This window comes from Myxocyprinus asiaticus, chromosome 7 (assembly GCF_019703515.2).
Source record: "Myxocyprinus asiaticus isolate MX2 ecotype Aquarium Trade chromosome 7, UBuf_Myxa_2, whole genome shotgun sequence".
Classification (NCBI taxonomy): Eukaryota; Metazoa; Chordata; class Actinopteri; order Cypriniformes; family Catostomidae; genus Myxocyprinus; species Myxocyprinus asiaticus.
In genome coordinates, this window is record NC_059350.1 from 44,845,331 (window position 1) to 44,860,535 (window position 15,205).

The 15,205-nt window shown below is 36.1% G+C and overlaps 1 protein-coding gene across 1 annotated transcript; it reads left to right on the plus strand.

Annotated features, from left to right (window-relative positions):
• Positions 1–323: 323 nt before the first annotated feature.
• On the plus strand, positions 324–14,326 carry cfap221 (cilia and flagella associated protein 221). Its single transcript, XM_051702004.1, has 24 exons — positions 324–453; positions 603–703; positions 1,051–1,137; positions 2,114–2,209; positions 2,330–2,430; positions 2,659–2,762; positions 2,940–3,096; positions 3,599–3,686; positions 4,155–4,284; positions 5,704–5,806; positions 5,956–6,043; positions 6,489–6,572; positions 7,521–7,616; positions 8,464–8,554; positions 8,793–8,890; positions 9,150–9,230; positions 11,626–11,733; positions 11,864–12,034; positions 12,250–12,408; positions 12,778–12,878; positions 12,976–13,071; positions 13,170–13,280; positions 13,416–13,472; positions 13,885–14,326. Exons 1-24 carry the CDS (start codon positions 324–326, stop codon positions 13,991–13,993), a joined length of 2,547 nt encoding a protein of 848 aa, XP_051557964.1. The 3' UTR covers positions 13,994–14,326.
• The last annotated feature ends 879 nt before the right edge of the window (positions 14,327–15,205 follow it).

Genomic DNA, 15,205 nt, shown 5'->3' on the forward strand with positions numbered 1-15,205 from the left:
ATTATGAATGTCTATTCAGTTTAAAATTGAGTACTTACTACTGTACACTTTTAATAAAAATGTAACGGGAAATTTGCGCTGCTGCACGTGAACGTCTTCGCTAAACTAGCCTAAGCTTTTTCAAAACAAACTGTTAATAAAACAGGTAAATTTCCTCATTCATTAACTTTTATGAAATGTAAATAAATAATTTCCTTTGTGTTGAAGCTATGATATGACCTTATAAAATATTGCTTGCTTATACATATCCACAAAACTAAATGGTACATTGACAGATGATCAGTGTTTGTTATGGTAAAGATTCTCTGTAAAATCCAGCTGGAATGGAAGTGGTTCGTTTTGCCCCTGAGACTTTCTCCAGCAGTGTGACCAGAAAAAACCTGCTTCCACTCAGCCAGCTGGTGGAGGACACCAGAAAGAGTGGCAATGTTCCCCATCACCTTCTTGAAACTAGTAGGACCACAGTTGATTTTAACATTTGCTTGATTTGTTAAACATTTGAGCCTTTCATTATGCCACCAATCGTAAATAATTAGCATTTAGTGAATTTTAATTAATCCCAGTTAATTTACTTTGATGTTGCATCTGTGTTTTTCTTTCAGGGGTGTTTGCCAAGTTGAAAAGTAACAGTGTAGTGCAAGCCGAGCCATCAGAACTGCACTTCAGCGGCTTTGAAGTAGGAAAGGATTATAGGAAGATCTTGGTTTGTTTTACACAGTTTTTTCTTAATCTTATACTCGCTAAATGAATAAAAGCAGTCTTTGTTGTGAAATGATTTTAGGAATGTTTGCATGACTCAGGTTTGGGGTTATATAATGTGACTTGTCGTTTATGTCATTAATCTGAAACAAATGACTCATTAATTTAAATTCTGAAGACATTTTTGGAGACTCCAAACACATAGTCAATTTTCCATTGGCATTACTCTGTGGTCAAGGGGAAATACTGAGTCTCATGAGTTGTAACTGGAACCAACATTTCAGAAGGGGAAGAAATCAATACGGGAAGAAATATGATGTAATGACGAAATTTGTTGCTTTACTTTACTAGAAAATTGTCAACGTCTCCTCTGAAGTGCTCAGTGTCCACATTCTACCACCTCAGACAAAGAATTTCCAAATTAAATACACAAAGAAGGTAACCATCAGCCTGCTTTTAAATATCACTTAAAATATTTTAAAAATATATGTTTTAAAAAGTAATTAAATGTTATTTTAGATATGGACCTCAAAAAGCAAATGGGTGAATCTTTTGAAACATTAAAAAAAATGATAGTCTGGGTCATATTTTACCCCCCCCTAAAAAAAAAGAAAAAAAAAAGAGAAATGATATTTTGGATAAAGGAACTGAAACTTTTTTATAGAGCCATTGACATTTCTTTGCACTGCGGGATTATTTTTATGACAGTTAAGCACATAATTCTCAGTAGCCTACTGTAATGTGAAAAAAAGTAATTCTCATTACTATAATGCAAAAAACAAAAATTATATATTTAAATAGTTAAGTCTTTGTAATAAACGGTACAATGGAAAGGAGGAGGCGGGAACCGGATGAACCATCAAAATAATGTTTAATGAGAAATTTAAACATAACGACAAAACATAAACACAAACGCACACACTGCAGCTGCATGTGGCTCTCTCTCTCCAGAACTGACACGTCCCGCAGCATTTATCCCTCTCCTTGGCTGATTAGCCCGACTGGGGGCCAGGCGGCCCGGCCCCGCCCTCCTCCTCATCACAGTCTTTTTTTAAAGTATAACTATAAGTATTTGTTGAATTTAATGTATGCTGATTTTAATAGTAATAATAAAAAAAATGTCTGGATGTGATGATTTTTTTTTCTCCATTATTACAGTAATGAATATTAGTTTTTCGCATTACAGTAGATAAGATAGTTGAGTGAGATTTTTTTCTAATTACAATAATTAGAATAGGGGGTGCTTAGTTGTCAAGAAAATCACAATGCAACAAATCTTTAAGGTCCTAATAAAATAAACTTCTTTATGCAAAATTTAAATTGGGACCTAGACATTTCTTTGAGACATTCACCAAAGCCATAAAGTTCATGATATGATAGCGTGCTGATTGTATTCCTTTTTTTTTAAATGCAGTGTCGACTTGTTCCGGGTCTCGCTTACACTGTTACAGTACACTTCCGTCCAGACGAGTGGCGTTACTTTTTTGACAACATCAGGATTCATGGCAAGGTCAGAAGTTAGAATTTATTCTCCTCTGATGTTTGCACATGTACAGTAAAAATGCTGTAAAGGTTCAGAATGTCTGTAACGTGTTCTGTTTATTTTGTTTTGTTTTGGGGTTTTTTTTAGGGAGAAGAGAACTTACTTGTTCCTCTTCATGCATATCCTGTTATCAATGATCTTCATATCCCATCTCACATCAGTCTACCCCCAGTGCCACTTGGACAGAGGTTTACATTGATTCATATCAAACTTGTATAGTTCAAGTTACAAACAGGTGTTCTAGAATAGAGAAATTATATGAGAGAGACATTAAAATAGAAAGACAAAGTTTCAGTTACTGTATCTTCCTTACTGATTATATGCAGAGGAAAACATTTGATGATGAGGATAAAGGATACAACATCTTTAAAAAATAAAATAAAAAATACTGTATGTGATATTCTTTTGCTTCATAGTGCCAGTCATGTGATTCCACTGAGCTGCAGTTGTCCAATAGACTTTGAGTTCCAAGTGCACTGCCTGCAACCCAATAAGGCCTTTAATGTAAGACCCCTATCAGGTAAAGAGCTCCCTTTACAATCTGCACACAATATCTGCTGTCAAATAATAATGTAACCAGTATAAATACTTAAAAAACACTCAAGTTGATGTACTACAGTCGTCAATAGACTCAAATACATTTTTGTTTTTGATTGCCTGCTTTGATAACAAATGTTTTTATCTGTGTTTTCAAAAGGCATCATTCCAGCGAATGGACAGACAACGTTAAAAGTGACATTTACACCTCTGCGGTACGGTACAGCTGATATCACATTGCAGCTGGTTATCTCTCAGTTCAACTCTAAACCTGTAATCTGGACAGTAACTGGTTCCTCTTCTCCATATCTGCTCAGGTATTGTCACTATTACTATTGCTCAAACTTAGGGTAAGGAATTTAAACAAACCCCTAACCTTAAAGGAATAGTTCACCCAGAAATGAAAATTCTCTCATCATTTACTCACCCTTATGTTATCCCAGATGTGTATGACTTTCTTTCTTCTGCAGACACAATCAAAGATTTTTAGAAGAATATTTCAGCTCTGTAGTTCCATTTCAGTAAGCACAGACTGATTTCAGTGACAGAACTTTCAACCTACTGTCACGAATTCACAGTGTTATCAGTCTGTTGAGATACAGACATGAATGATACCTTAAAATTTGACTTGGCTAGTAAGAAACCACCTAGCAACCACCCAGAACATCCTAGCAAATGCTTAGCAATAATCTCCTTGGTTCTATCTAATCTAGTTAATTAAGCTTACATTTGAACATGTATTGTTCCGTATTTTGAGGTCTAAGATCAGATACTATTATTACACAAACATTAGTGACATTCTTGTTCTCTTTGCCTCAGTAAACCTGATGGATATGATGGAGGAAATGTTTTTCCTGAAGAGCGAAAGACATCTCATAAATTTAATATGGCCCCATCCTCAGAGAAGGTAAACAATTGTATTATTGGGCTTCATGTTTACTCTGAATGCTTTTAAGCTGTACAAATGCAAGAATTTGTATTGGCTAGATCAGTTTTACTTTGGGCCTTTCAAAACAGTAGCATAGAGAGCTCTGTTGGTGTGAGATTGAATTCTAAATTTAATTTCATTGTTTGCACTGAGCTTGCTGAATTTAATTTGAATTGACCGCATATCCTGTCAATCTTCAGATGTGGCGAACACACATGGAATTACATTATTTGGCCTGTTATGCTTTAGAGTCTAAACTGTGGCAATGTTGGAAAGTGTACATAATCCACCCCATAACTATTTTATGTACATCAGTATTTTTAGAATACAAAAGTTTGCATTGGAAAAAATGACTAGAGCATTCCGGTTGAAATTATCATACAGTGAGCATAAACTGTATTGAGTCAACATGCATACAATCACATTTTTCTGTTTTTACCCTGACAGGCCAGTAAGAAGAAAAGTAAACCTGATCCACAGCTGCAGGTTTCCACCATAGATGTCACCACTCGTGCAGGACTAGTTAAAATGCTGCTCCAGCCACAAGACAAAATGAGATACAAGGAGCTCAGAGAAGGTAAGAACATCATATCTGATCTAGATGCCCAGAAAAGTGATTGTTTAAAAGTTCTGACTGCAGTCCTCCTGGATAATGTTTTGGTTATGTTATGTTTTGGATGCTGGTCACCTGTATGGGAAGCCCCACCAGGCTTCTTAACCAGCATGACTTCCTTGGTCAACCAGTTTCACCATTTTTGCTGGTGAACAGCAAAGCTATGTTGGTCCACCAGCTAGATCAGCACCAAACTAGCACTAACTAGCATAAACCATCCTGGACCAACATGGAACTTCATCCTGTTCTAAGCTTGTCCTTCCAGTTCAGTGGAGTTTAGATATACACTCACTGAGCACTTTATTAGAAAGACCTGTACACCTACTTATTCATGCGATTATCTAATCTGCCAATTGTGTGACAGCAGTGCAATGCATAAAACCATGCAGATACGGGTCAGGAGCTTCAGTTAATGTTCACATCTACCATCAGAATGGGAAAAAATGTGATCTCAGTGATTTAGACCGTGGCACGATTGTTGGTGCCAGAAGGGCTGGTTTGAGTATTTCTGTATCTGCTGATCTCCTGGGATTTTCACGCACAACAGTCTCTAGAGTTTACTCAGAAAAGTGCCAAAAACAAAAAAACATCCAGTGAGCGGCAGTTCTGTGGACGGAAATGCTTTGTTGATGAGAGTGGTCAACAGAGAATGACCAGATTGGTTCGAGCTGACAGAAAGGCTGCGGTATCTCAGATAACCCCCTGTACAATTGTAGTGAGGAGAATAGCATCTCAGAATGCACAACACTTCGAACCTTGAGGCAGATGGGGACAACAGCACAAGACCACGTTGGGGACGTTTTAAGGAACATAGTGTTCCTAATAAAGTTCTCAGTGAGTGTATACAGACTAAAAAGAGCCCAATGTTTATAGTCTCCCAATGACATGGCCATTTTGCAGGTTACCCAACCTAAAAATGTGTGTACAGTGATTTCCTTGACTTTTAAGCCCACACTCTAATTGGTAATCAAAACTCCCATCATTTGCATTTTGGTAAAGTTATATACTGTAGGTAAAAAGACTTTTGAATAAGTGGTGGATATACCATTTTATTTTATGCTGTCCTCACCACTTGAATCAATCTGCATGTAATTCCTGTAAAAGTTTATGACAGTTGTTAACCTCTTTTTAATGCCCTTCTCTCAGCAACATTTCTTACCCACTCTATGGTGTGTATGATTTAAAATATCTGACTGTTATGGCTAAAACATATCTCAAGAAATCCATACAAATGTGGCTTGGATTGGATTTGTAAAATTGGATTCCATGTTGTGTTTTACTATACAGACTTCATAAAACTAATCAAATATGATTAGCTGTGACCACAAACTGTGGTTGACCAGTGTGACCACAAATCAAATTATTATGTTTTATTTGTTGAAGCCCTGTCTTATACCAAGCCTGCAGACCAGACAAGAGAGATGAAAGAGGCTGCATTTTTAAAGAAAGTGCAACAAAAGGAGGAGAGAGCCAATCATATCCGCTGGTGTGTTGCTCTGTGTGATATATAACATGAACACATGACAGAGAATTTGCTGAGTTTATGCACAATCAATAAAATATAATATGGTGAATGTGTTAAGAAAAATTAAGATCATGACCAATATGTGTATCAGCAGTGTGTTGTATCTTCAGGCAGGTTGATCTGGGTGATGACCCATGTTCAACGGAACAGAAGCTTCAAATTTTGAAGGAGCAAGATGAAGCAGTTGCTGCATATAAAGTAAGCCGATATCATTCCACAATCATTTTTTATTGAAATAGCTTGACCAGTGCAGTTTTACTTTGTCTACATATTTCCTATTGTAGACAGGAAATTTGGCTATTTTTTTTAAATAGTCATTAGCCTTGAGATACATCACAGCCATTGACCTTTATTGGCTACTTGCTAATCGGATGCAGATAGAATTTGATTGGACAAAAACCTGCATTTTAATAGTTTTTAGTTTACTTGTTTGTTGCATCTGTTCATTCATGTATTGTAACTAAAGTGTGAAACTGCTGAACATATCTCACAGCTCTGTGTTAACCATGTCATATATCAGTACATTTATATTCGGATTGGATATTCAGCTTCTTATTGGTTAGCAAACCTGCGCAACATTTTGTGTCACATTTCTTAGTATGCTCTTATACTTTGTGTGTGTGTGTATGCGTGTGTGTTTCAGCTAAAATACAATGGTGAATCAGAGGCCTTTTCAAGATCTTCACCTGAACATTTCTCACAGCGAGTTTTGCGAAATGCAGGACAGGTACATGAATGTTTGAAACTGTGACATGTTGTGACATCTGTGACACAAAAATACTTGAATATACAAACAGCCTTTTTGGCTGCATCCCAATTCACATACTTGTACTGTGTGCTAAAAGTACTTTGCTGGTGACAGGAAAGTACTTACTTTATAATACATAGTATATCAGTACGCCAGTAGTAGGACATATTACCACACCATAAAACTGCATCTTGCTACCACAGATCCCCTTTTCACATTCTGTTTGCATTTGCATGTTAGCATTAGCATATAGCTTCATTTCTAAAATCCATTTCTATTTATCTTTTAGGATAATACTTTTAAAAATTGATAAGTTAAAAGTAAAAAAAGAACAATAAATTTAAAAACTGCTCAGCTTCTGCTTTGTATTCCTCACTATTTTTCTTTAAATGAAAAAGCAATGAAAAACTAGATAAAGCTGCCACAACAGTTTTTAATTTTCTTGTGGACAATATTAGCACAAAATGCATGCACAGATGGACACTGTGAAAACCGACTGGAAATAGTATACCATCCAAGCACCTCTGGAAAGTTATTATTAACGTACTATGATTTGGGACTAGCTAATTCTAATTTTGCATACTAAATAAGGAAGATGGTATGCAAACTGGGATGCAGCATTAGTATTGTCTTGTGTCATAAGCTGTTTCTCAATGTGCATTCTTATGCGTCCTTGTGTTCTTGTGGACTCGTTCCATGTCATCATCCACTGCCGAAAAAACTGAAATTAGAAATGAGGTTGTTGAATCTACATATTGCAGCCAATCTCAGAATTAACATAGATGCTTTTTACGTCCTCCTGTCCTTCCGAGTTCCTTCTTTCAAGGTAGCTAGGCAAGACCGGTCTTCATGAGAACGCAAGTCCATTCTTTGTGTTCTTAGCATTGAGAAACAGCCATAGTCTACTCTAACAGCTCTGTGTTGTAGCTCCCAGAATGCACAGCTGTGTTCAGCAGCTATGGTACTGGGCAGCTGGAGGTCAGACAGAGAGTGCTGAGACGCTTTCAGCAGGCTGCTCGTAAGGTGAAACAACCACTTTTAAACAGTCTTTGCTGTAAAGGAATATTCCGGGTTCATACAAGTTAAGCTCAATCAACAGCATTTGTGGCATAATGTTGATTACCATAAAAAAATAATTTAGACTCATCCCTCCTTTTCTTTAAAAAAAGCAAAAATCAAGGTTACAGTGAGGTACTTACAATGGAAGTGAATGGGGCCAAATTTTGGTGGGTTTAAAGGCAGAAATGTGAAGCTTATAATTTTCTAAAAGGACTTACATGAATTCTTCAGTTAAAACTCACGTATTATTTGAGCTGTAAAGTTGTTAATCATTATTTTTACAGTGGTTTCAGGATTTGTTGACATTACATTGTCATGGCAAGGAAGTTGTAAAATTGGCTATAACTTTACACTTAAAAGGTTGGTAAGCGATTGTATCACACTCAAATCATGTTAACACATATTGTTTACACCTTGTGGCTATACTTTTGAAATAGTGAGTATTTTAACATTTACAGATTGGCCCCATTCACTTCCATTGTAAGTGCCTCACTGGAACCCAGATTTGTGCTTTTTTTTAAAGGAGGGACAAGTCAAAATACATTTTTGTGGTAATCAATATTATGCCACAAATGCTGTCGATTGAGCTTAACTTGTATTGAACCCGGAAAATAAATTTAATTGTGATGTATTTGACTGCCATTAAACAATTACTTAACCTCTTTGAGCATTATAATGGTGCTTGTGTACCACTCACTGTATGCCAGCTACTGTACTGATTAGTTATACAGTATGTTTTTACTGTAGACAATGAGTAAATGTACTAAAATAATCATAATAATAATGTTACATTGTGTTTTATTTAATTAAGGTTGTTCTTCAATGTCGTATGAACAAGAGGCTCATGTCACTGAGAGAGCTTATTCGCAAAACCAAGAGTCTCCAGGGAAACAAAGAATCAGGCGAGTCAAGAAATTTACACTATACTCTCAAATGTGGAGATAGAATAGAGCTATAATTATATAATTAGTTGTGGTTGCTATGGTGTTCTGCAACCGTCTTAGTGAGTTTGTGAACTTACTCAAAAAATTGCTATTCCTGTTATAAATTGTGCTAGCTCTGAAACTACTTTCACCTTCACCAAAATAGCCCATCCAAAGAGGTGATGTTTTTAGATATTTGTCCCTAATTTTGTTTTAGATGGGGAAAAGGCGCCACACCTTTTGAAACTGACGCCAGAAAATCTTCTGCCTGTCAGCTTCACTACATTTATACCTGAAGACCAGCCTGATGAACTTGTGAGAGAAAACCTAATACTGATTATTGTTATTGTATAAAGCTTGTGTAGAAGTCTGTATAACTGTGTTGATATAACTACTTTGATGCTAAAACTACAGTCAAGCTAGCAGTTACTTGAAAGATGAGTTTAATCTATTTAAAGCATAAGTGTATTATGTATGAACGATGCCAAGAAATTTACTTTCAACATTTGAGATGTGTAATACCTATCAGGGTATAATTTCGGCATTGGTGATAAAGTTGTGTTGTGCTTTTCAGGCTGTGAATGCACTAGGTCAAGTTCCTGTGAGAATACCTAAAGTGGATTTGAAACCCAACACTCCGCTATTCAATTTAAAGGTAGGAGAAGTGTTCTCCTTTTACTTTCCCACTCCTTCAGCTTCTGATAGAATTTTTTTAGTTTTGTTATTTTTCCTGAAATTACTAAAGAAGCAGCTTGTGGCTTGAAATGTCTGTTGTCTGTCTGTAATTTTCCTAAAGTTTCTGAAAGTACGTCAGTCGTGATTTTGTGTGTATCTACAGTTAAGTGGGAGCCACAAAAAAAGAAACAGGAAATGCCACAAAGTCAAGGGCTTAGACATAAAGGCCATTTAATAGGCCAGAAACAGTGATTATTTGACAGCTCTCATACTGGCCTGAGTTCCCCCTGCAATCAAATAGTATTGCTTTAATAATATATAATCGGTTTTCAATGGAAACTGGTTTCTTATACAGTATTGTAAAAAAAGGAAATTGTAATGGGTGTGTTGAAATAGTGTAAATTACAATTACACAATATATAGCAGTACTAATAGTACTGTCCCATAGGAAACAAAAATTATAAATGAGATCTCTTAAAAATGTCCATTGTTTTCCTAGACTGGAATAAGATTTAATGGAGAGCATACTTTTGCACTTACAATGGAAGTGAATAGGGGGTTTGAAGGCAGAAATGTGAAGCTTATAATTTTATAAAATCACTTGCATTAATTCTTCTGTTAAAACTCATGTATTATTTGAGCCTGAAAGTCGTTTAAATCGTCATTTAAAAAAAAAAATTGGTCCGTTTTTTTTTATCACACTAAAATCGTGTTAATATATTTTGTTTACGTCTTGTAGCTATACTTTTGAAATAGTGAGTATTTTAACGTTTACGGATTGGCCCCATTAAAGAAAAGGATGGGCAAGTCATTTTTTGTGGTAATCAGTATTATGCCACAAATGCTGCCAATAATTGTAACTTGTATTGAACCTGGAATATTCCTTTAATCCTTTAAGCTCAGATAGGCCCTCGAGAAAAACATAATCGGCAAAATATTAACAACTAAAATCTTGACCAACACAAAATAAGTATCGTTTGAAAGGTAAGAAGCTCTACTTTACAGCGCATGCAGGCATTATGACCAAAACTGAACAAGTGCTTTGAAATTTGCAGACAAATCAGAAGTGTTCCGTTTTGATAATTAAAAAAAAAAAAAGAGCACTGTACATGTATTTTTGCAATCAGTAAAAACATCAAACTGATCAAATAGCCATGTGTCATATGTTGTTGGAAAGCTCTCAAAGAGTTGAATAAAACCAGCCCATTTTTTTTAACTCACAGACAAAAATATAGCGAGTAATAGCTAAGTGTATGTCTTTGACAATTATGTTGGTGTTGCTTATATTATATGCCGCGTTTTCACTTATAACTTACCAAAAAATAAACGGAACATAAAATATCACATACCATTATTTAGAGGAGGCGATTATCTTTCAAATGAGAAACAAGGTAATCAGATGCAGAGATCATTAGATAGTCCACACAAAGTACAATGTTACATATGGCCGCCAGGAGACGGCGCCATGTAAATAACAGACTCGATGCAGACTCAGTCAAAAGGCACTCATTCTGTGAAATCTCATTACTAAAATCATTTCTCCATGCTATGCATACATTTAGTCATTGTGTTTGTATGTGTAATTAGTTTATGTACAATTAATATTTTTTTATTTGTTTGGAGATGCTTTTTGACACTATGATAAATTATTTTGTAATGCTATAACTTTTGATTGCTTTGTCGTATCAACACACAAATTTTCTCAGATAAAGCTGATTTGATTTGGAACAAAACAAAAGCAGTTTTTTGTAGCCACCTTATTTACACCTAGATATATTTTTTTCTCTCTCGAGTAATAAGCCTTTAATTTTGGGTATACCTCTGAAACAGGAAATGTTTAAAAACACCTTCAAGTTAAGGCTCCTGCTGCTCAGGTTTGTCTCCAAATAAAAAGACCCTATTAATCTCACATTTGTCCTTCTAGAGGATTCTCAAAATTAAAAAAAAAACTCTGTCTGCAATCAAAAATCAGAGATTTCAATATGAAAAAAACAAAACTTATCCCATTAAAATTTTCAAAGACCAAATGATCTTTGGTATCCAAATGATTTTATAGCTGTACATTTTTACTATATTTGAACAATTGTGTCATTTGTATCCATTAATTGTTTTTCTAAGGAGTTAGGAGAAATCTCTGAGACAAAGTTGATATTTTACCATAACTGAGAACAAAGTTTCCTAACATATGAAAGACCAACTTCTGAGCAATGAAACTTTCCTCTGAGGTGCTGTCTTTGCTTGGAAGTTTTTGCAATATTAAACTGCTAGATGTATCACATTATCATGTTTTTTGAAAATCAGATTCTATCTATTTATATTGTATCAATGAAATATCGAGTGGAATGAAAATTGTTCTGTTGTTTATCTATGTTAAGGTCCCCCAGCATTACAAACTAATGGGCTATCAGCCAGTGTCTGTCTATGATGCAGCAGCAGCATTTATTCCTTCTCTCCTGTGTAGGACATTACGCACTGGAGCACAGGTAAACAACACAATTAGAGGTTATTTTAGCCTTCAGATTGTTAGAATCCAGTTAAAGTTTGCATTACAAATAAGTTATAAGGCAGATCAAATGATTGTGTTTTGGTCTGATCTTTGTTGTGTTTTTATAGGATGAGTTGTTGCCTGTCGTGACATGTCCATCTGTTGAGCTCAGTGAGGATGAGGAGGATAAGATGCCAGAGGATGATGGGGGATCAAATCAGGATTTAAGTCCCAGTCTTAGTTTCAGTGCGCCTGAAGCACTGCTCAAACCACCTAATGCTCATCCTCTCCGAATCTTTGTAAGTAGCCACTGTAATAATATGCACATACACATGTACAATCACAACAGTATTCAGAGCTCTGATATTGTATTCAACAATATTGCCTATTAATTCGATGAAGATGTTTTAAATGTTAATTCTATTAAGAGATATCAAATTTTATTTTGTGGAAAAACCTATTTTCAAATGGTTCAATATGATATGAATATATTATTTTTTTCTGTTTACTTTAGAATCCTGCACCACATGTCTATGCCTTCAAACCAGCCCCACTTTACCTGGAGTGCGACTTGGACTTCCATTTTTGTCCACTGCCACGATACACTGTCCCTAAGGGCAAAGTTGTGGGCGTGTATGCCCCTGCAACCCAGAGGAACTTTCTAGATAGAAAGGTGATAATTTGCACAAAGAGACATTTCTGACATTTTCCTCATCATAATTTTAAACAATTTCACAGAGAACTATTCAACAGCATGATTTTAAATTTAAGCAATAAGGTACGAGAGGTTGTGCTTTATTTTAAATGTGTTTTCTTAGGCACAGCGCTCAGTGGTAAGAAAACAGCATACCCTTGAATGGCATATTTCTTATATAAAACAGTTACTACATAATATAAATATTTAGGACACACATTGTCTTTAAAATATTAATTTTTAGCGCCATCCTTCCGTTAAAACATTCACGTTCAGTATAGTCTCTGCCATGTCGACTAATGTCAAGGAAAAAATAACTTAAACTTGCTCAACAATATCATATTTCAGGAGATAATCAAAGGGATTATGACATGGAAGAAGTTTCCCTCAATGGCCTTGAACACTTTATCTAATATGTCAACATTAACAAGCGATTGTGCCCCTCGTATGTAAGTACACACATCCATAAACACTCATTTGCTGGCCTACTTCTCATTAAAACACATTCAAGTCCAGCTCTTGGAAAACTCTGTTTTATATATCAAGGTCGGACCCCTTTGGTAACACCTTGCTGCCTGCGGAGGCCCCTTCAGCTCTATGGGGTCTGCCTGACAGCATCAGAGATTACATTCAAGCTGGAGTGTATGTATAGAGCAGCCACCAGTTGGAATAAACCCTCCATCTTTATTTATTTGTTTGTGGCAGATTTTGCAGTCGTTGTGGTTTGATTTCTTTGGCAGAGCGGAGAATTCAGAACTCATTCTTACTCCAGAGATGGTTGAAGCAGAGTTTGGCCTGTCTGAAAGATCTTCAGCCACATCTATTAAAGAAGATGGAGATGAAGACAATGGGTGGGCACCACTTTTAAAATATTCTGATATTGGATCATTGGCCAATTTTTTCTCGTGCTTTATCATGGCCAAATTGAGTTAACATTGAGGATGACATATGAATGAATACCCTCATAAACCTAGTCCTCTCTTTAGATCTGTGAGTCCCGGAACTCCAATAGCAACAGTCATCTCTACAGAAACAAACACCAGGTAAATTCCATTCCATTCCATTCACAACAGCAAAGCACATCATCCTCAGTACTCAGCAGTAATTATGTGACCTGTGAAATGTACATTTACAAACACACATTTCAGGTGTTGATCAGATTTACAAATGGAAGACTTCTAATGTGCTTTGATTATTCAAAGTGAGACTCAACAGATGGCATGCTTGCAATTCGCAATGTTTATCTGCTAGGAGTAGAAAAGTACTTGCTATAAACAACAAGCCATAAAACAAAAACAGGCAATTTTTATTGTTTGTTCTTTGCTGTTCTGGCATTTAGAAGAAGTTGAGCTGTGAGGACAGAAAAGCGTTTTTACCCCTCTGTACTGTAGGGGTTGTGAAATGAAGATATGTAAGATAACCATTCTTTTCTCTTTAATAATTTTTCATTCTCAGAGACACATGTGAGCAGCTACATGAGTCAAGCCAGGGCAACAGATTGGGACCAAAAGTGCTGGATATATTGAAACAATTAAAATCTTTGAGGAGAACCAACAGTTCCTAATTATGTGACAATAAATAGCTAATTTTGTTTGTGCATTAATGCTTAAGTAATTGCTTCGTAACTCAATGTATATTAATATTCTATTGACAAGTTCATAATAGAACAATGAAATGGACTATAAAATACAGTGCCAGCTTGGGCAAACATGCAGACTCTGGTAAAATACAATGTAAAGCCACCAGATGGCATTAAATGTCTGATATATGAAACTGTACTGCAGGAAATGTATAGTAGATTTGACACATCCTAACTGTCACTTACATTCTGAACTATTCCTTTAACAATATGTAATTTTTTGTTGTCAGCTGTTTTCTATAAAATCAACACTCTGTATATGGCCAGAGACTATATATATTGAGACGGATCACTGTTATGCTTATGAATGGGAGAAACCATAACGCTGAATATGTCAGCTGTAGGAATGAAAGTACCACCTTACAGTTAAAAGAGCCAATCAACTTTTTGATAGAGAAATCACCTTGTCAGTTTTCGCTGAGCACGTGCATGCGCATTCGCTGGAACAGCCTAAAAAATATTGTTTTTTAGCGAGATCTGAACTAAAGAAGCACAATTTATGACACAATTTTTGTCAGATTTTACTGCTGATTTGAAATATGTTATTTGCTTGTAAACTTGTAATCTTCTTAATCTTCCTCTATTCAAGTATATAGGAGCAGTAATTGTATCCATAGAAAATAGCGTCCCACAGGCTGCCTGGAGGTGTTATAAGCATGACCACTGAGTGATCTGACTTGCCTTAAAGAGAATATGATATGTCTTTGGGCTTGGTGTAATGTAATTTCTGCACCACTAGCGGCACCAAATGGAACTGCAATCTGTTTGAGTGGCCTGACATAGCAGTATTTGCTCAACCAATTGCTTTTGTTTGGAACAAGACTCGGGCTGCATTCGAAAGCTGGAAAATGCTGCCTTCGGAGGCAGTATAAGGAGATAGGATAAAAATAAGGTTACATTTGTTCGGGGGCCTGGGTAGCTCAGCAAGTAAAGACGCTGACTACCACACCTGGAGTCGCAAGTTCAAATCCAGGGCATGCTGAGTGAATCCAGTCAGGCTTCCTAAGCAACCAATTGGCCTGGTTGCTAGGGTGGGTAAAGTCATGTTGGGTTAACCTCCTCGTGGTTGCTATAATGTGGTTCTCGCTCTTGGTGGGGCACGTGGTGAGTTGTGCATGGATACTGCAGAGAATAGTG